General features: G+C 42.1%; 1 protein-coding gene across 3 annotated transcripts in view; it reads right to left on the bottom strand.

The window, feature by feature from the left end:
- asb5b (ankyrin repeat and SOCS box containing 5b) overlaps positions 1 to 21081 on the bottom strand; it is a 67219-nt gene that overhangs the window by 14522 nt on the left and 31616 nt on the right. For 2 of the 3 annotated variants that reach the window (XM_043704784.2, XM_043704792.2), the window contains exons 2-5: positions 11814 to 11893; positions 4464 to 4571; positions 1249 to 1399; positions 126 to 260 (exon numbers count right to left, since the gene is read on the bottom strand). In XM_043704784.2, the coding sequence (XP_043560719.1) occupies positions 126 to 260; positions 1249 to 1399; positions 4464 to 4571; positions 11814 to 11893 (474 nt within the window). Of the gene's footprint in view, positions 1 to 125; positions 261 to 1248; positions 1400 to 4463; positions 4572 to 11813; positions 11894 to 18179; positions 18265 to 21081 lie in introns of those variants that run through there. The other variant, XM_043704817.2, reaches the window with a different exon arrangement.

The raw sequence follows: 21081 nt of genomic DNA, 5'->3' as shown, positions 1-21081 counted from the left end.
GCCTTGAATATACTTAATGACACAACCTCAACAGCCCACAATGGTAAGTAATTTTATAAATACACGACCATCTCTCCATAATGTAACTAAGTCCAAATTACCACTTTAATTGCAAAGAGTCTCACCTGCATGAAGAAGCTTTTTAATGCAAAAATACTGTTGATGGACACAAGCTACATAAAGGGGTGTTCCCTGTTGAGAGATGTCCAGGTCAATGTCCACACCCCAGGAGATCAACACCTGCATACATTCACTGCGACCTAGTTACAAAAGATTGAACAAAGATAACTATGGTTGAGAAATCAAGAAAAGTCTACTTTTTTATGAAACTTAAGTAGATATGCGTCTGTCAGACCTCCTCTCAATCTAGGGAGAACTGTCCCAACTTCTTCAAACTATCCTCATAACTGAAGTTTCTCATTCTAGTGGACCAGTTCAGCACACTCTCCTATACATTCATAGTGTAGGACTCACAACTATACACAGTATGCCAGTTGAAGTCAACCATCACAGAGACAATCTGTATGTATTCATAAATTTGAATGAAATGCAATGGGCTGAATTAAATTGACCCTGGGCAAGCAGGCTGGGAGCTGAACAAGCCAGTGAAAAACTCAAAAAAAGAGTTGATTAAAGTGACTTCCTAACATGAGATTGCATCTTAATATTTTACTAACAGCAGGATTAAAAGGAGACTGGCTGTTGCCTCAGGAGACTGGGCAGCTCAATTTACAATGGAAAGGCTTGTGTCCTTATGCTGATCATAGACATGCACTACATATGGTTACATATGTACATTTATGATTGAACACATATAGGGCCTGGTTAGCTTAGTTAGTTGTCTAGTTGGTTTGCAGTGCAGACAAGTGCCACTGTTGTGAGTTCAAGTCCTGCATCAGCTGAGATTACCATGAAGGACTCTCCTTGTCAAACTCTTCCCACATCATGGGAGGTGTGGTGACCCTCAGGTTAAACCACCACCTCTATGGGACTATGGCAACTTTACCTTTACATGTGTATACTGTATTTCCACAAATTAAACATTTGGATGATATTTGTGAAATGTAAGAAAAAGTGTGAAAATGCCACGCTGATGAAAGTCTGAAGGGTTGCCTGTGTTTTTCCACTCTCTACTGACCCACTAAGTATTTCCCAGAGTTTAATGTCTCTGTTTCTGATTTTCAGAATGCATGATGTTTTGTACTAGCTTTAAAAATGAAATGGTCTCAGTCTGGATTGGTGACTGACCTTTACTTGATGCTTCATGAATGGCTGAAGCCCAACAGTCCTGCCCTTGTAGTTTGGCACCATTCTGCAACACCAGCTCTGCACAACTCGCACTGCCACTGGAACACGCGTTGAACAGGGGAGTGATTCCATCAATGGTTGTGGCATTGACCTATGAACAATTTTGGGACAAAAATATGAGATGAATCACAGAATTATTATGGTGCAGGAGAAGGCCATTCAGTCCATCCTTCCAGCTCTATTATCTAGTTTGGCTCTAATATCTACTGCCAATCTTTGCCTTTTCCCTGTATCCCTGTACACCATTACTGTCCGAATAAATCATCCAATATTCTTATGAATGCCTCAATTGAACATTCCCCCATCACATTTCCAGGCAGTGCATTCCATACCCATCTACTCATTGTGTGAATTTTTTTTTTATACCTCATCCTTGCTTTATTTGTTTAGCACATTCAATCTGAGTCTTCTCGTCCTAGTTTCTTTTACAAGCACAGACAGCTTCTCCCTATCTAATCTGTCCAGCCCAGTCATGCTTTTGAAAATCCCTATCAGGTCTCCTCTCCAAGGAGAACTGTTCCAACTTCTTCAATTTATCCTCATATCTGAAACGTTTCTTATACCTGGAACCATTCTCGTTATTGACTCCAGCACTCTTTCTCCAATGCCTTCACAATTTTCATAGAATGTGGGGCCATAAACTTTACACAATAACCCAACTGAGATCTACTATTGGAGAGACTATGTGGGCATTCACATCAATTTAAAGAAAATGCATCAGGCTGAATCCATCTGGCTCCAGGGAAGCAGTAAAATATTTATGAAGAGCTGTGTTGCAGTGACTCCCTGAGTCTTGGCATTTTATTAATAACAGGGATAGAGGAGACTGGCTGCAGCATTATAAAAATGGACAGGTGATTTACCAACATCAAAACCCCTACTAAGGGATATTTTAACTTAGCAATGGCATTTTGCCAATGTCACAATGATTTCCCACCACATGAGGAAGTAGCCAATTTTTTTCATTCATTCACAGGATATGGACATCACTGGCGAGACCAGCATTTATTGCCCATTGCTAATGGTCCAGAGGGCAATTAAGAGTCAACTGCATTGCTGTGGGTCTGGACTCACATGTAGGCTAGACCAGGTATGGATGCAGATTTCTTCCCGAAAGGACATTAGTGAATCACATGGGTTTTTCCTAACAATCAACAGTGGGCATCATTAGCATATCAATTCCAGATTTTTAATTGCGTTCAAATTCCACCATCTACCGTGATGTGATATGAACCCGGGTGCTCAGAACATTACGTGGGATTCTGGATTAACAGAGTCGAAACATGTAGTGCTGGAAAAGCACAGCAGGTCAGGCAGCATCCGAGGAGCAGAACAGTCAATGTTTTGGACACAGGCCCTTCACCAGAAATGTCTGGATGAACCCTTTTTGGAATTACAGTCCAGCAATAATACCACTAAGCCATCACCTCACCAATTAAATGGAGGTACCTTTCTAAAGAGTGGGGTAGGCAGCACCTATAGCCAGAAACTATCTTCCTGCAGTGACCTCATGATCCTTGACCCTGTGTTGCATCTAAATGCTTGTTTCCTACCCTATTTGCTGTAGGCTCCTCCATGTTCCTCAGTAACATCCATGTCTCCCAGATTGATCTGATGCCCAATGCCATTGCACCTTCTGCTGACATCAAGGAGAACTGCAACTTTAGTCCACAGGCATGGAAGACTGCAGTACCACATGCCCTGTGTGTGCTTGTATCCCTCAGGGAGATGAAAGTGCACTCTAATACTCCTCAGAACATTGCTTGAGGTGCAAAGTGATTTGTTTCAGTATCAAACGGCAGGTTATCCCATGCCAGCTGTGTTCTTAAAGAGGCATGAGTCACCTTCAAAACTGCCTGTAATTTGAGGAGGATGAGAAATATCTGAGATGAGGGAAAGGGTTTGCACTAGGATGGTTTAGTCAGTGAAACAGCAAACTGCTGTTGTGGAAGATTCTATTGAAGAAGAGCTCAGTCATCTACAGGATAAAGGGCTAATCCACAAATGTAGAACAGCAAGTATAGAAATTGGATAGAGCTGTCTAAGGAGTCTGTGCTAGCTCACCTTCACACAGAACTTTACCTGACCAAAGTCCATGGTCATGTAGTAGTCTAATGATGTGCAGGTTAGATGGATTGGGCATGTTAAATTGCCCGTATTGTCCAGGGATGTGTAAACTAGATGGATTAGCCATGAGAAATGCAAGGTTACAAGATAGGACTAGGGACTGAGTCTGGATGGAATGCTTATTGAAGGCCAGTCCAGAATCAATGGGCTGAATGGCCTTTTTCCACATTGTAGGGATTCTAATGTCACTGAAAAACCTGGCCTAGTGTTCAGACATTTCAGGGATCAAACTCCTTGATAGCAACTTGCAGAATTTAAAATCAGTTAGTAAAATCTGAACAAAAGCTAGTGTCAGTAATGACGAGCATAAATCTCTCAGTTAGAGTCATATCATAGAGCTATACAGCATGGAAACAATTCAACCCATCCATGCTGACCAGATATCCTAAATTAGTCTAGGCCCATTTGCCAGCATTTGTCCCCTTCCTATTCATATACCCATCCAGATGCCTTTTAACTGCTGTAATTGTACCAGCCTCCACCATTTCCTCTGACAGCTAATTCCATGCACACACTATCCCCAGCCTAAAAAAGTTGCCACGTAGGATCCTCTTGGGTCTTTACCCTCTCACCTCAAACCTGTGCTGTCTAGTTTTGGACTCTGCTATCTTGGCGAAAAGATCTTAACTGTTCACCCTATCTATGTCCATCATGACTTCATAAACTTCTATACAATCACCCCTCAGCCTTTGATGCTCCTGGGAAATCCCAACCTATTCTGCTTCTCCCTAAAGTTCAAATTCTCCAACCCTGGCAATATTATCACAAACAAATATCTGCTTCCCTAATGTCTTTTAGGGAAGGAAATCTGTAATTCTTGACCTGTGGTGACATGTGACTCCAGGCCTACAGTAATATGTTTTGAGTGCTAAATAGTGTCTGAAATGGCTCTGGAAAAGCACTCAAGGATGCTGAAGGATAGCCCACAAATGCTGGACTTGCCCCAACACCCACACACCATCCCTACAAAAAGAAAGGAGAGATTATACCAATAATACAATTCATGGCATCCACTTCAGGATACTTACATTGGCACCTGCTTCTATGAGGGCTTTTGCACAGGCCACATGGTTTCCCAGACAGGCATCATGCAGAGGAGAAACATGATCTATCGTCAATGTGTTGGCACTGTGACCCTGCAGAACACAACTAAAGTTACAACAGTGTCATCAAATTGTTAAGATGGACCCATCAAAAAAAAACTTATTTAACTGTAAAATACTCTCCTTCTTCATCCCACATCAACAGCCATGTAGCTATACTTCTAAATGATGTTTCCTTCTGTCTGTTGGTACCTATTTAAATATAGTGGGCTAGATTTAGTCCCACCATCATGGCACCAGTCATCTGTTATTGGGAATCTGGTGTTGAGCTATGTGTACCCCAAATCGACAGAAGGCCATTCAGCCCCTCAAGTCTGCTTTGCCATTCAGTAAGATTGTGGCTAATCAGATCCACATTCCTGTCTGTTGCTGATAATCACATTGCTTAGCAAATGTTTATCTCCCTCTGTCTTAAACATATTCAAGGGCTGTTTCCATCACCTTTGCAGGAAGGGGGGATCCAATGAGTCACGACCTCTGAGAGAAAAAAAAAAATCACTTCCATTTTAAATGTGGTGAAATTACTTAAGTGAACAACTGCATGAATGCAAGTATCAGGGACTGTAACATCCAAAAGTCTCACCATCTGATAGCTCTATAGCAACTGGCGCCATTTTCTAACAGTCACTCATACGATGAGGACATCACTGGCTGGGCCAGCATGTATTGCTCATTCTTGGTTGCCCGTGGATATAACTGAGTGACTTTCTAGGATATATTAGAGGGTAGTTAAGAGTCAACTACATTTCCTGTGTATCTGGAGTCAAATGTAGGCCAGAGTAGCACACAGTTCAAAGCCATGTTGTGGATTCTTAGAGAAAGTTCTGGAGTTTATATCTCCAGCAGCTGAGTTTCCACCGTTCTAGCACAAAAAAAATGACCCAATGTCAGAACAGAATTTAATTAGCAGGGATCTGTGAGAGCGAAAGAAATCAACAGTACTCGAAAAAAATCAATTGAACTGACAATAATCAGCCTTTATTGTGAATACTGCCACAGTCTGGCTGAACCTTGAGGAGAGGAGGGATCCAAATCATTCCCTATTTCCCTTTCATGTTTCGCATCTTTACAAAAATGCACACTATATACTTTAAATATGCTGATGAATTTCCAGATTATCATGGAATGTACGTCATCGGTAGCACTGAACCTTAGTCCTAAAAAAAATTAATCATTTGCGTCATTCCATAACTCTGTTTCTGTTATACTGAGGTTTTGTTTTGGCTAAAATTACAGTTTGAAATATACAAGTAGCTGTTAAGAAGATTACTGAAGTTTTATCAAACTTATGGAGTTTGTGTACATTCAGCCTGGTCCTGAAAGGTGTTTCTGATCTTTTACCACAGTCCTTTTCACTTACTGAAATATAACTCGAGCGTTTAACCAATTTTTTTCCCCATCATGTGATGTTAAATGTTCCCCGCAATACCACACCAAAGCACAGGGCAAGATTTCTTCACCGTCACACAAGATGATTTAGTGTCATCAATGCGTTGGACAGAGCTGGAGATGTCAAAGTCTAACTGATCCATCCCCTCCATTATTTGAAGATGAAGAAGGACAGGGTGGTTGATTCTGATTCAGCTACTAATAATAGTATTTTTGGAGCTGGTAAGAGCAGGAAGTAGGATGGCACAGCGTAAGTAGCTGGGTGCTGACATTTTCTGGTGATTTGATTTAATTGAGTATTGTCACATGTACCGAAGCACAGTGCAAAGTTTTGTTTTCTGTGCAGTGCGGGCAGATTATACCATACAAAGTGCATAAGGGTAATAGAGTAGAGCGAGGAATATAATGTTACAGATGCAGAGAAGGTGCACAAAGAGCAAGGTCATTTAAAATTTAAAATTTGAGAGGTCCATTTAGAAGTCTAATAACAGCAGGGAAGATGCTGTTCTTGAATCTGTTGGTCTGTGTGTTTAAGCTTTTGTACCTTCTGTCTGAAAGAAGAGCTCAGAAGAGATTATAACTGGGATGAGAATGGTCTTTCATGGCTGCCTTTCTAAGGCAGTGAGAAGTATAGATGGAGTCACTGGATGGAAGGTTGGTTTGTGTGATGGACTGGGCTATGTTCACAACTCTCTGTCGTTTCTTGTGGTCCTGGCAAAGCAGTTGCTGTACCAAGCCATGATGCATCCGGAATCAGGGGAAGCTTGAAGAATGTGATAGAATAGATTTTCAAGAGTGCTGCTGGAGCTTGAGAATTGCAGCTATGAGGAATGACTGGATAGGCTGCAATTGTTGTCCCTCAAAGAAAGGAGGTCAAAGGGTAGGGGTGGGGTGTGAGGGGGTTGTTGACTTAATTTAGGTGTACAAAGTAATGAGGGGCTAGGATAAAGTGGAGAGGAAAGGCAAGAAAGCTTTCTCTTAGTAGGAGGCCAATCGTCGGGGCACAGATTGAGGATGATTGGTACAAGAATTATAGAGGACATGAGGAAGAGGTTTCTCACACAGAGTGGTGAACATCTGGAAGTCACTGCCTGGTTCAGTGGTTGAGGTGACAGCCCTCAACTCATTGAAAAGGAAACTGGATCTGCACCTGAGGCATTATAACCTGCAAAGCTACAGTTGGAAAGTGTGATTAGAATGGATAGCTAGTTATTCTAGACACGATAGGTTGAAAGACCTCTTTCAGTGCTATAATTTTTCTATGGTTTTATGGGTCTCTCAAGGGGGATCCAAGAGAGCACAGGGAGTGGTGTCATGGACATGGAGAAGAGAAATGGGAAGGGTCTGGTGTCCTATGTGTGTGGTGGATGGGAGGGACATGTGAATGACAATAAATAATAAGGTAGAGAGTAATTAGATTAGATTACTTACAGTGTGGAAACAGGCCCTTCGGCCCAACAAGTCCACACTGCCCCACCGAAGCGCAACCCACCCATAACCCTACATTTACCCCTTACCTAACACTACGGGCAATTTAGCATGGCCAATTCACCTGACCTGCACATCTTTGGACTGTGGGAGGAAACCGGAGCACCTGGAGGAAACCCACACAGACACGGGGAGAATGTGCAAACTCCACACAGTCGCCTGAGGTGGGAATTGAACCCGGGTCTCTGGCGCTGTGAGGCAGCAGTGCTAACCACTGTGCCACCGTGCCGCACACGGAGTGAGGAATTGCAGGGGTTGGAGTGGAAAAGCAAGTCTCACTTCAGTACCTAGGGATTCTAGGAAGGAATTTAACTGAATATGATAAGTAAGTTAAGGACAGCATCAAAAGAAAGGAAAAAAAACGTAATGCAGTAAAGATTAGTGGTAAACTATAGTATTGGGGAAGATTTAAAAAACAACAAAAGATAACCAAAAAAACATAAAGACTGAGAAAATAAGCACTGAAAGAAATCAACAAGTAATATAAAAGCAGATAGTAAAAGCTTATTTAAATATATTAAAAGGAAGAGGAAGGTAAAAGTGAGCATAGCCCCTTACGGAATAAGGCTGAGTAAATAATAAGGAAATACTTTGGGAATTGGATCAGTTTTCATGATATAACATTCTTAAACTCCTCAATAATAAGGGGCTACAGTGAGGGATGAAATAACTCTCAATAGAGAAAATGTACCAGTAAAACTAATGGGCCTAAAGGCTGATAAATTCCCTGAAACTGATGGGTTTCATTCGAAGATTTTAAAGTAAGTAGCTAGTGAGATAACGGATGAACTGGTAGCAATCTTCCAAGATTCCTTATATTCAGAAAAGTTCCAAGAGATGGAAAATCAACCCAACACCGTTATTCAAAAAGGAAGATAAAACTATGGTTTAACATCTGTTATTTAGAAAATGTTGCCAAGTGCATTTTGGGGAAGGGAATAGTGGAGCATTTCAAAGTATATAATATGATCGAGCAGAGACAGCTTGGCTTTAAAGGGAAACTCATCCCTGACAAATTAAAGTTCCTAAGGAGATAACAAGGAAGTTACATAAAGGTAAACCAATGAGGAAGGCAATGGCTTAGTGATATTATTGCTTGACTATTAATCCAGAAATTCAACGAATGTTCTGGGGATGTGGATTCAAATCCCACCATGGCAAATGGTGGAAATTGCAATGAATAAAATATAACCCTACAATTAAGAATCTAATAATTACCATGAAATCTCTGTTGACCTTTGGGGGGAAAAGATTTGGTTCACTGATCTCCTTTAGGGAAGGAAACTGTCATCTATACTTGTTCTGGTCTACATGTGTCTCCAGACCCACAACAATGCAGTTGACTCTTAACTACCCTCTGGGCAATTAGTGATGGGCAATAAATGTTAGTCTGGCTGGCGATATCCACATCCCATGAGTGAATAAAATAAAGTTTAGATTTCCAAAAGATACCATACATACGGCTGATAACAAAGTAAGAGTCTACTGTGTTAGAGGTAATATATGAGTATAGATAGAGGACTGGCTAACTAATAGAAAACAGAGTTGGAGTGAAGATGGCATTTTCAGGATGGAAACCTGTAATGACTGAAATGTAACAGAGATCAATGCTGTGGCTATAATAATTCACTGTATATAAAATAGAGACTTAGATGTTGGAATTGAATATACCACCATCACATTTGTGCACTAAATAAAAATAGTTTGGGAAGGCAAGCTTTGAGGAAGACAGGAATGGCCTGCAGAGGAGTATAGACAGATTAAGCAAGTGAACAAAGTCTTGGCAGATGGAATATAATATTGGAAAATGTGTGGTTATGCACTTTGGCTGGAGGAATAGAAGAGCTGTATATCATTTAAATGAGAAAAGAATGCAGAAAGCTGCAGTACAGAGGGATTTGAGAGTTCACATGCAAAGATTACAAAAAGTTAGCATACACGTTCAGCAGGTAATAGGACCATAGCTTTTATTCCAAAGGGAATGGTGTATTAAAGTAGGGAGACACTAGGCAGAACTAGTGGTGATTTGGTGGACAGTTTTGGTCCTCCTCCCAAATAAAGACAGATTGGTATTGGAGGCAGTCAAGAGAAGGGCAACTAGGCTGATTCCAGAAATGAGGGATTGCCTTACGAAAATGGCTGAGTCGTAGTCATTACAGTAAGAAAGAATCAGAGGAGACTACAGTGGAACCTCGATTATCCGAATACCAATTATCCAAAAATCAGATTATCCGAAGTAGATCGAGGTCCTGATAGAAACATTTCATCAAAGACGTGTTATGAACAGTGATCGCGTCTTTTGTTTACAGTGATTAAACAGGCACAGTCTCCAAATGGCTGACCTCCCGCCCCCCTCTATCCCCACACTTTTCCTAGTGTTCTACAGAGGAGTGTACCCTAAACCTACACCCCCCCCACTTCCCCAGATAGTCTGACCAACATTGTCCTGTACAGGGCAGAGGTGGAACCTGTCAAAAAGTTGCAGTAAAAAGTGTGTGTGTGTGTGTGTTTGTGCTGGTTGGAGACTTACCCCAAAAAGGCGGCAGCAGTCTTAATGTTGGTGTCCAGTCCGGCTGCCCCGGAGAGGGTCAGAGGGCGGTGTTGGACAGGGTTGGGGGCGGGGGGTGTTGGACAGGGTGGGGGCAGTGGGGCAGTATTGCACAGTGTTGGGGGGTGGGGAGGCAGTGTTGGGGTTGGGGGGCAGTGTTGCATGGGGTTGTGGGTGGGGTCTCGCGCGCTGTGTGCTGCTGCAGTCTCCTGAACAGAGAGCAGACTTTAAAAACTCCGAGCCCCACCCAGAGGAAAGGCATTTAATCGATTAACCAAATAATCAATTATCTGAACGAAATAGTGCCCACACATCACATTCGGATAATCGAGGTTCCCCTGTATATCAAAAAATATAGAGTCATAGTGATGTGTTGGACAGAAACAGACCCTTCAGTTCAACTCATCCATGCCGACCAGATATCCTAGATTAATCTAGTCCTATTTACCAGCACTCGGCCTGTATCCCTTTAAACCCTTCGTAGTCATATACCCATCCTGATGCCTTTTATATGTTATAATTGTATCAGCCTCCGATATTTTCTCTGGTAGCTCATTCCATACATACACCAGCCTCTGCATGAAAAAGTTGCTCCTTTGGTGTCTTTTATATCTTTCCCCTCTCACCCTAAACCTATGCCCTCTCCTTCTAGACACCTCCACTCCATGCCCCTCATGATTTTATAAACCTCTAAATGGCCACCCTTCCGCCTCTGATGCTTCAGGGAAAACAGCACCAGCTTATTCAGCCTCTCCCTGAAGCTCAAATCTTCCAACTCTTATAAATTTTTTCTGAATTCTTTCGAGTTTCACAACGTCCTTCCTATAACATTCTTGAGAAGTCTGACAAGGTGGGTGCAAAGAGATTGCTTCCCTTGTTTAATTTTAATTTGATTTGCTTTATTGTCACATGAACTTAAGTACAGTGAAAAGTCTTGTTTTGCAAGCAGTACAGGCAGATCATAACATACAAGGACATACAGGTCATAAGGTGATTGAACAGAACGAGGCGTAAAAGTTACAGCTGCACAGGAGGTGTACAAAAGCAAGATCAACATTAGATTTGAAATTGTGGGAGAGTCTAGGCTCAGAGGGCATAATCTCAGAATAAGGAGTTGCCAATTGAAGAGAGATGTAAAGGATCTTTTTTTTCCTCAGAGGATAAATAATCTGGAATTCTTTACAGTACAGAGCTGTCCACACTGAGCTGAATGGCCTACTTTTTCTCTCACATCTTATGGTTTTATTTAATGGAGTTTTCCAAATGATTAAATGGTCCACAAAGCATCTTACAGTCAATAACACACATCTGAAGTGCAGTCATTGCTGTAAAGCGGGGACTGTCACAGCCAATTTGCATGCAAGGTCCCACAGACCCTAATCTCTTTTAATTGGTTGAGGAATACCATTTGGCCAGGAGGTTGGAAGGGACAACATCCCAGTCCTTCTTGGAAATATTGTCAGAGAATCATAATTTCCCATCCAAGTGAACTAGATAGGAACTCAAACCTAACCAGCCTCCAGCACTTCCCTTGGCAACTCATTCCATATGCGCACCACCCACTGAAGTGACACCTGGATTGCATACTCAAGTCTCGAGAGTGGGACTTGGATCCACAACCTTCTGGAAAGAATGCTACAAATCAGCCAACTCTGACACTGAACTGGAGAAAGCGAGGCTGGGGAGAGTGCTCTTACAAAAGCCTTATGTTTTTATGGATGTCCAAGATGATTTTAAAATCCCCAAGTAACATCTAACATTAAAACTATTGACACTGGTTACACAGTGAATGTAGAAGGAGGATGGCCAAAACCGAGCAGACACAAACCACACAGTACAGAATTACCTACCTGGGCAAGCAAGGTTTTAAGAGACAGGAGGCGTCCCTGACTGGCAGCCTCATGTAAAGGTGAACGGTCAGCCCAGGAACCTTTCCAACGAGAAAGTAAAACAATAAATAAAATAGGTCATCAGACTTGAAGAGAGTTCTCATTTACATATCTACATTTACATCACATGTTCCTATTTACATGTCACTTGCACTGTCAAGAATACACCTCATCCAATGGGAGGAACAAAACATTTGTGAACATTCATTGCACTTTGAGATAGTTTATGGAGTTAACAAGATGAGTAAATAATTTGTGGCAACAACCATTTTCAAGCTTTCCTCCAACTATATGTGAGGACTTGGGATACACCAAGAAAGATCATAGTTACTGGTCATACCAATGAAATAAGCTATATATTCATAGTTAAAAATCATACAATACCAGGTTATAGTCCAACAGTTTATTTGGAAGCACTAGCTGTCGGAGCGCTGCTCTTTCATCACCTGATGAAACAGCAGCGCTCTGAAAGCTAGTGCTTCCAAATAAACCGAATGGACTATAACCTGAGTGTTGTGTGATTTTTAACTTTGTACCCCCCAGCCCAACACCGGCACCTCCAAAATCATATATATTCATATATTACAAAAAGAGAAATAGTGGTATTTATACAGATGGTGGGGTGTGGTGGATTGGTGAGGGGGAAGGAGCGCCAATTGGTGGAGACAGCAATCAGAAACAGAGGGAGAGAGAGAATGTGTGTGAGAGAGAGGGAAAGAGAGACAAAGAAGAGGCAGACAAAGGGATTGCTGTTGATAAGCCAGGAGAGAGATAATTGCTGAATGGGTAATATTGGGAAATGTTAATAGTTGAAAATCGGTAGCTCCTCTGGGAGTAATCCCATACAGAACAGGATCTGGGAGTGTGGAGATGGAGAATAAACAAGGAGAAACATGTTCACATTCTGAAAGTGTTAATTTCAGCACTACAGCAGGCCTGAGGCAGAAATGTAGGCACGGGCACACAATACTATGGTGCATTAAAGTGGCAAGCTCAGGGTCATTGTTAGGGAAAGAGAGAAGGTTTTTTGCAAGGCAATTACCCTGCCTGCATTTCATCATCAGTGTAAATACCACCATATCCTAGCTGCTTTCAGTTCTGGACAAGGTCACTGGACTCAAAACTGTTCTCTTCACAGATGCTACCAGACTTGCTGAGTTCCTCCAGCACTTTCTGGTTTTGTTTCAGATCTCCAACATAGTTATTTATTTTACTTTTATAATATACATTTTTGGCTGGGGTGGGCGGAAGAGTTGTAGTAGCTTGAGCCCTCAAATATTCATTAATTCTGCCAAATGACTTTAAAATTTCCCACAATGCAGCGATTGCATCCATTGTAAGACAACATTTCTCGATCAAAACAACTGAAGTCAATAACTCAGTATCAATATTATTGCTACATTCATCAACTAATTGTCCATTCACTACATGCCTACTGTAAGTGCAATTACATTGAATGTCTATTAAGTGAAATATTAAGTGAAAATATTTGTTTTTATTTATGTGCGGCTATAAGAAAGAAGTTGATATCACTGGAAATATTAAAGCAATACGTTATTCCAAAGATGACTTGGTAATTTCAACTATTTTGGAATTGCTCCAGCAATTATTTCCTGAACAATGATAAATTCAGACAATAGTCCATCGACAAAGTGATAAGAAAGACTTGAAAAGTATAAAGTTAAAGATCACACCAGGTGCCAGGTTATAATCCAACAGGTTTAATTAGAAGCACTAGCTTTTGGGGTGCTGCTCCTTCATCAGATAATTGTAGAGAATAAGATTGTAAGACACAGAATTTACAGCAAAAGTTTACAGTGAAAAATATATTGAAAAATAATTTCAGTTACATCACACTGTAAACTTTTGTTATAAATCCTGTGTCCTACAATCTTATTCTCCACAATCACCTGATGAAGGAGCAGGGCTCCGAAAGCTGGTGCTTCCAATTAAACCTGTTGGACTATAACCTGGTGTTGTGTGATTTTTAACTTTGTACACCCCAGTCCAACACCGGCGTCTCCAAATCTTGAAAAGTATAGGCTCAATTCCACAATCCCACACCTTCAGTTGGGGTAGCGTGCTTGCAATTTGTATATCAGCAATATTATCACCTTGATTCTCCAACCAGTGCTCCTTCTGAGTGCTGCTCTGTCCTGGGAATGTCGGATCACAGGATAATTACTTTGTTAGATGTTGGCAAAATTGAAGTTAATACGACAGAATAATTTTTGTGTTTCTTCATTTGAGACATCATCTGAATCCCCAATTTTCTCATTTTTGAGAGCTACCTTCTTTGTACTGACATGCTTTTGATACCTTACATAAATATCTATTCTTCATATTATGTGTCTAGCTAATGAATGTTAGTGGGCAACCCAGGGGAGATGATGGCATAGTGGCAGTGCCATATCTGGTAACCCTGAGCCCCAGATTAACGCTCTGGGGACATGGGTTTAAATCTTATCATAGCAGACAATAAAAACTGTATTCAATAAGTATCTGGAATAATAATCTCGTCTAATGGTAACTACTGCCATCAAAAGACCATCTGGTTCATTAATGCCCTTCAGAGAAGGAAATCCATCTTCCTTACCCTGGTTAAGTTTACATATGACTCCAGTTCCATGGCAATGTCATAGAGGTCTACAGCACAGAAAAAGGCTCTTCAGTCCATTAAATCTGTGCCAGTTAAAAAAGCCACCTAACTTTGCTTTTCCTGTGAAATGGCTTTAGGAAGCCACTCAGTTCAAAGGCAATTAGGTTTGGAAACAAACCTTCTAACTGCCAGTGATGCCCACATCCCATTCAAGAATAAAGGAAAGGCAAAAACATGATCATCAAATCTGTGACCAATTCTCTCCTTACCCAACGTTAGATGTGGGAACTGCAGATGAGTTTTATATACACTAATTCAGAGACATTGAAGTTAGCTTCTATTTACTGTCTGTGGTGAGCTAAATGAGCCTGAAAGGTTATATCAAACTTAGTACCTCCTGTCGTACATGTGGTCACTTTATATCGTACAATTTTCTGTCAGCAGGTAGTGAATTTGTGGACTCTTTATTGCAGAGGGCTGTTGAGATTGGAACTTCAAGTACATTCACGAGTGAGATTGATAGATTGTTAATCAGTGAGGGGATCAAGGGTCATGTGGAAAAGTTAGGAAAATGGAGATAAGGATTACCAAATCAGCTGTGATCTCACTGAATGGCAAGATCACACTGGATGGGCCAAATGGTCTCCTTCAGCTATGATCTTATAGTCACTTAGAATAGCCTCAGAGATCTGCAGCTTTTAACATGTGTTTCCCTGTTCGACTGAATGCAAAAGAAGAAATAGGAAAGTAGGAATGGAACTAGGCCATTCAGTCCCTTGAGTCTTTCCCATCATTCAATCAGAATATGATCCATCTATATCTCCACTTCACTTCTGAGTTTGGTTCTTATTCCTTTATTAAATAAATGTATGATCTCAGTTCTGATGGTTTTAGTTGGCCAACAACTATTTGTTGGGGTGGTGGTGGAAGAGAGAGGTGTGGTGAAGGGTTCCAGATTTCCTCTATTTTTGTGTGAGAAGGTCCTTCCTATAATACAAGGCCAGTAAAGTGCCCATTCGAGAGGCTGAATTCATGCTTAGGCCAGAATTGAGTTGAGAGTGGAAAGTGAGGAAAACTCCCCACTCCGCTAACCCGATTCAGGAGAAAGTGCCCTGGATGTCCTAATTTCCATCCCGGACGGCCGAGTGTTAATAGGAGCCTACGGGCCTCATGGGACATTTTGGAGGCAGCTTCAGGAGCAGCCGGCTGCAGAGACAGGATGTATGAAAGAACTGCCTTGCAGATTGGGAATTTTATCATTATTGCAAAATAAAACGAAAACAACAAGAGGGCCACATTCTTCACGTCCCACATACTCCCCATGACCAATTGTTGCTAGCTCATGCCACATCATGCCCCCATCCCTGTGGTCCCACATACTCTCCATGCCAACTTACCCATGCTCATGACCTTTTTTAGCCATTATTCTGGGGTAGGCAATGGGGTAATGTCACTGGAAAAGTAAATCAGAATCCTTGGCTAAGGTTCATGGAACATGGGTTCAAATCGCACCGCGGGAGATGGTTAAACTTAAATTCAATTAAAAATTGTATTTAAAAATTAGCAGATGAATGAATGACAGTCGTTGAATGTCTTGAAGCAAAAGTCTATCATAAATGCCCATTTGAGAAGGAAACCTGTCGCCCATACTTAGTCTGCCCTAATTGTGACTCCAGATCCAAAGCAATGTATTTGACTCTTTAACTGCCTCAGGGCAATTAGGGATAGGCAACAGAAGTCGGCCTAGCCAATGAATCCACATTCCATGAACAAATAAATAAAAATTTTATTGCAGTATCAACTAATGCCATCCAATTTCTCCACCCTTTGCCCTGACACCCTCCATGCCAATGCACCCACAATCAACATGGGCAGATCTCAGGATCCATGCTAAGATGCAATTTAAAAATTCATTTGTTAAAAAAATCTCTCATTCACACAAAAAAAACACCACATTTATATTCCTTCAATTGCTTAATCCTTTATGAAAACAAACAAGTTAATTCAGTTGTTTAATCCCTGAACATTCAATGCACCACATCAAAGACTTTATAAACTGTTTGAACTGTCAATCAAGTTAAAGGACTCCATTGAGATAACAACATATGTAGGTGGCAGCATGGTGGTACAATGGTTAGCACTGCTGCTTCACAATGGCAGGGATCCAGTTTCAGTTCCAGCCTCGGGCCATTATCTGTGTAGAGTTTCTATGTTCTCCCTGCATTTGTGTGGTTTTCCTCTGAGTGCTCTGGTTTTCTTCCACAGTCCAAAGATGTGCAAGTTAGGTGGATTGGCCATACTAAATTATCCATAGCGTCTGGGGATGTTAGCTAGGTGGGTTAAACATGGGGAGTGCAGGGTTACAGGGACAGGGTATAGGGTGGATCAGGGAGGGATGCTCTTTGGAGAGTCATTGTGGACGGAATGGGCCAAATGGCCTGCTTCCACACATAGTGATTCTATAAAATAAGCCATGCAGCCCCAAATCCTAGAATGAGAGCCCTCACAGCAAACCTTTAGAAAACTGAAAGTTTTATTTTCAAGCTGAAAGGATGGGACATTTACTGCCTTGACAGCTTCACGATTCCAAAAAGTTTAATAACTACCATGCCTTTACTTCTCTCAGAGGGTTGTGATATTTTGAAATTCCCTTCTTCAAAAGTCAGTGGTTTCAGTAACTTTAAACCAAAAGAGAAAATGCTGGAAAATCTCAGCAGGTCTGGCAGCATCTGTAAGGAGAGAAAAGAGCTGATGTTTCGAGTCTAACTGACCCTTTGTCAAAGCTTTGACAAAGGGTCAGTTAGACTCGAAACATCAGCTCTTTTCTCTCCTTACAGATGCTGCCAGATGTGCTGAGATTCTCCAGCATTCTCTTTTTTGGTTTCAGTAACTTTAAATATTTTTAAGGCTGAGTTAGATAGATTCTCAATTTCTAAGGGGATGAAAGATTTTTGGAGATAGCTGATTTGATTTTAGCTCCTGCCTAGGATTTTATTGAATGGCGGAGCAGGCTTAAAGGCTTACCTTTGTCTGTATGTTCGTAATTAGTTTGTGTATCTTTTACACACATTTGTGTTCACTTTTAGCAATTGCACAGGTAATATAGACTGTCTCAATGACAGTTTCCCTCACCCAAAGGTGTCCTAGGAGCCGATCTGAAAGTCTACTTCACCTCACTAAATGATCCTGCATTTTTAGATCTGCTCCTGAAAAGTGTAACACCCACAAGTCATACTTTGGATAACCCTTTACCAAAAACTGGATTGGCTGGAAGGCAGCTTTCCTTTTAAATATGAACCAAGGATGTACAGGAAATATTCTGCCTCTGTACTGCCATAAAACTAGTCCCTGCCACAAAACCTCAGTGAAAATATTGGGTGCTGGGTTTAGGTCAGGCCTTCCAGAATAAGGGATTTTGTACTGTTTTGGATAAGTTGGAGATCTCCTTTATTAAGATGCAGGCCTTCATTATAAATCATCATGAAATCAGTACCAAGTCAATTCAATGGTTGCTCGCTGGAAGTCGGAGTGTTTAAATGCTAAATGATCACAATTCAAGTGTAATATTTTGTGTCATAGGAAAGTAGGGATTGGACTAATAAAACTCAGTTACAAAATCGACACCTCCCCTACTCCCCACATTCTGTTCATGATGCATTTATGTGGCACATTCTTTGTCTTTGATGAACCAGGAATAATAGTAAACAACTGATCACACAAAAACAAACCTGAATCAATATCCAAGATAACCCCAGCTGCATTCCAGACCATAGCATGATCCATCTCTAGTTGATGCATCTATGAGATTATTCACAAAGGAATACATTAAGATTTCAGAATTACTCCACACTGTGCCATTGGTCCCATGCTATGTTATATATACAATCCTCAAAAAGTATGAGTTTGTTGTCTGGATCTGAGCATTCTGATCTTCCATGTTGTGATTATAAAAGAAAAGGAGTAGTTATGTGCATCCCATAGCATTACTTCTATGAGTAATTATTTTGAGTTTGCTTTTGGGAGATGTAATGACAAGCTTTAACATATTGCGATATGCAGGTTAGATGAATTGGTCATGCTAAATTGCCCACAGTATTCAGGGATGTGTAGGCTAGGTGCATTAGTCAGAAGAAAATATAGGATAATAGGGTAGGGACATGGGTCTGGGTGGGTTAATCTTCAGAGAGTTGGTGTGGACTTGTTGAGCTGAAGGGCCTGTTTCCACACTGTAGGGAATCTATGGATTCTACCATTTTCATATAGATGATTGAGACAATGATGGTCATTCTGTTGCTGAGGCCCTGGGATAGTGACTGGATCCAAAAGATAAATTTTCTGACCTACAGCTGTTACTTTAAAAGTATTCGACAAATGTTTGACTTTTGTGAAACTGTGCAAAATGGGATTTACAGAAAAGTTGTTCACTTTAAAACCTCTCAAAAGTTCTTATTTCAATTGCGATCTGTGGAAATTAGATTCTTTCCTGTTCTCGGAGAAAGTGAGGTCTGCAGATGCTGGAGATCAGAGTTGAGATTGTGGTGGTGCTGGAAAGCACAGTAGGTCAGGCAGCATCCGAGGAACAGGAAAATCGAGTTTCAGGCATAAGCCTTTCATTAGGAATGAGGCTTGTGAGCCAGAGGGCTGAGAGATAAATGGGAGTGAGATGAGGCTTGGGGGAAGGTAGCTGGGAATGTGGTAGGTACACGAAGTGGGAGAGAAGGTGATAGGTCAGAGAGGGGGGTGGAACGGACCGATGGGAAAGGTAGTGGATAGGTCAAGAGGACAGTGCCGAGTGGGAAGCTTGGGACTGGGATAACGTGGCGGGGGGTTGGTGGAATGAGAAACTGGTGAAATCCACATTGATGCCCTATGGTTGCAGGGTCCCAAGGCAGAAGATGAAGCGTTCTTCCTCCAGGCATTGGGTGTTAGGGTTTGGAGATGGAGGAGGCCTAGGACCTGCATGTCCTTGGTGGAGCGGGTGGGGGAGTTGAAGCATTCAGACACAGGCCGGGGAAAAGGAAGTGGGGGGGGGGGCGGGTGGTTAGTGCTGGTGCTCTCGGGTGTCCCAGAGATGTCCATTGAAACGATCCACAAGTCGGTGTCCTGTCTCCCCGATGTAGAGGACACCACACCAGGTGCAACGGATACAGGAGATGACATTTGTGGAGACGCAGGTACATTTCTGTTGGATGTGGAAGGCTCCTTTGGGGCCTTGGACAGAGGTGAGGGGGGAGGTGTGGGCACAGGTTTTGGAACAGATGCAGCAGAGGCAGAGGAATTGGGAATAATGGATGGCATTTTTCCAGGAGGCAGGGTGGGAGGAGGTGTTGTCCAGATAGCTATGGGAGTCCGTGGGTTTGTAGTAGATGTAGTGGTTAGTTGGTCACTAGAGATGGAGAGGTCCAGAAAGGGGAGGGAGGTGTCCAAGATGGTCCAGGTGAATTTGAGGTTGGGGTGAAAGGTGTTAGTGTACAAACAGACCCCACTACCAGGGATATATTTCCCTCCCCACATCTATCAGCATTCCACAGAGACCATTCCCTCCGTGACTCCCTCGCCAGATCCACACTCCCAACCAGCCCTCATCCCACTCCCGGTATCCTCCCCCGCCACCACATGAAGTGCAAATCCAATGGCCGCACCTCCCCCCTCACCTCTGTCCAAGGCCCCAAAGAATCCTTCCACATCCGACAGAAATTTACCTGTTCCTGCACAAATGTCATCTACTCAATCCGTTGCACCCGGTATGGTCTCCTATACATCGGACGCCAACCTGCAGATCGTTTCAGAGAACATCTCTGGGACACCTGCACCAACCAACCACCCCTCCCCCACCTCATGGCTGATCATTTTAACTCCCTCTCCCACTCCACCAAGAACATGCAGGTCCTGGGCCTCCTCCATTGCCAAACCATAACCACCCAACCCAGGGGAAGAAAGTCTCATCTTCCGTCTTGGGACCCTGCAACCACATGGCATCAATGTGGATTTCACCAATTTTTCATTTCCCCTCCCCCAACGTTATTCCAGTCCCAAGCCTCCAACTTGGCACCACCCTCTTGACCTGTCCATCATCTTTCCCATCTATCCACTCTCCCCTCCTCTCTGATCTATCACCTTCTCCTCCACATTCATCTATCTATTGCATTCTCAGCCACCTTCCCCCAAGCCCCACACCCTCCCCATTTCTCTCTCAGCCCTCGACCCTGAAGCTTCATTCCTGATGAAGGGCTTATATCCAAAACATCAATTCTCCTGCACCTTGGATGCCACCTGACCTGCTGTGCTTTTTCCATCGTCACACTCTTGACTCTTTCCTGTTCTTGCCTACTTGCCAAAGTCAAAAGCTATTCTCACGAGTCTGTATTCGCACCTTAAAGGAAAGAAAAGCCTAATTATCACTGCACTGAGATTTTTTTGCTGTACTGTTTGATACAAACAGTAAAGTCGTAATCTTTTGCAGCACCTATCGCAACCTCAGGAAATCCTCAAGTGCTTTGTATCTGATGATGTACCATTGGAGTGCAGTCACTGCTTTCAGAAATATGACACCCAATTTGTCCGCAGCAAGCTCTGACAAACAGTAAAACGATGACCCAAATAATCTGCGTTTATGCTATCAATGAATAA

The sequence above is a fragment of the Chiloscyllium plagiosum genome, unplaced genomic scaffold, assembly GCF_037043375.1.
Source record: "Chiloscyllium plagiosum isolate Xiang-an unplaced genomic scaffold, Cpla_swu_hap1 HiC_scaffold_2, whole genome shotgun sequence".
Lineage (NCBI taxonomy): Eukaryota > Metazoa > Chordata > Chondrichthyes > Orectolobiformes > Hemiscylliidae > Chiloscyllium > Chiloscyllium plagiosum.
This window is presented reverse-complemented; position numbering and strand designations above follow the sequence as displayed.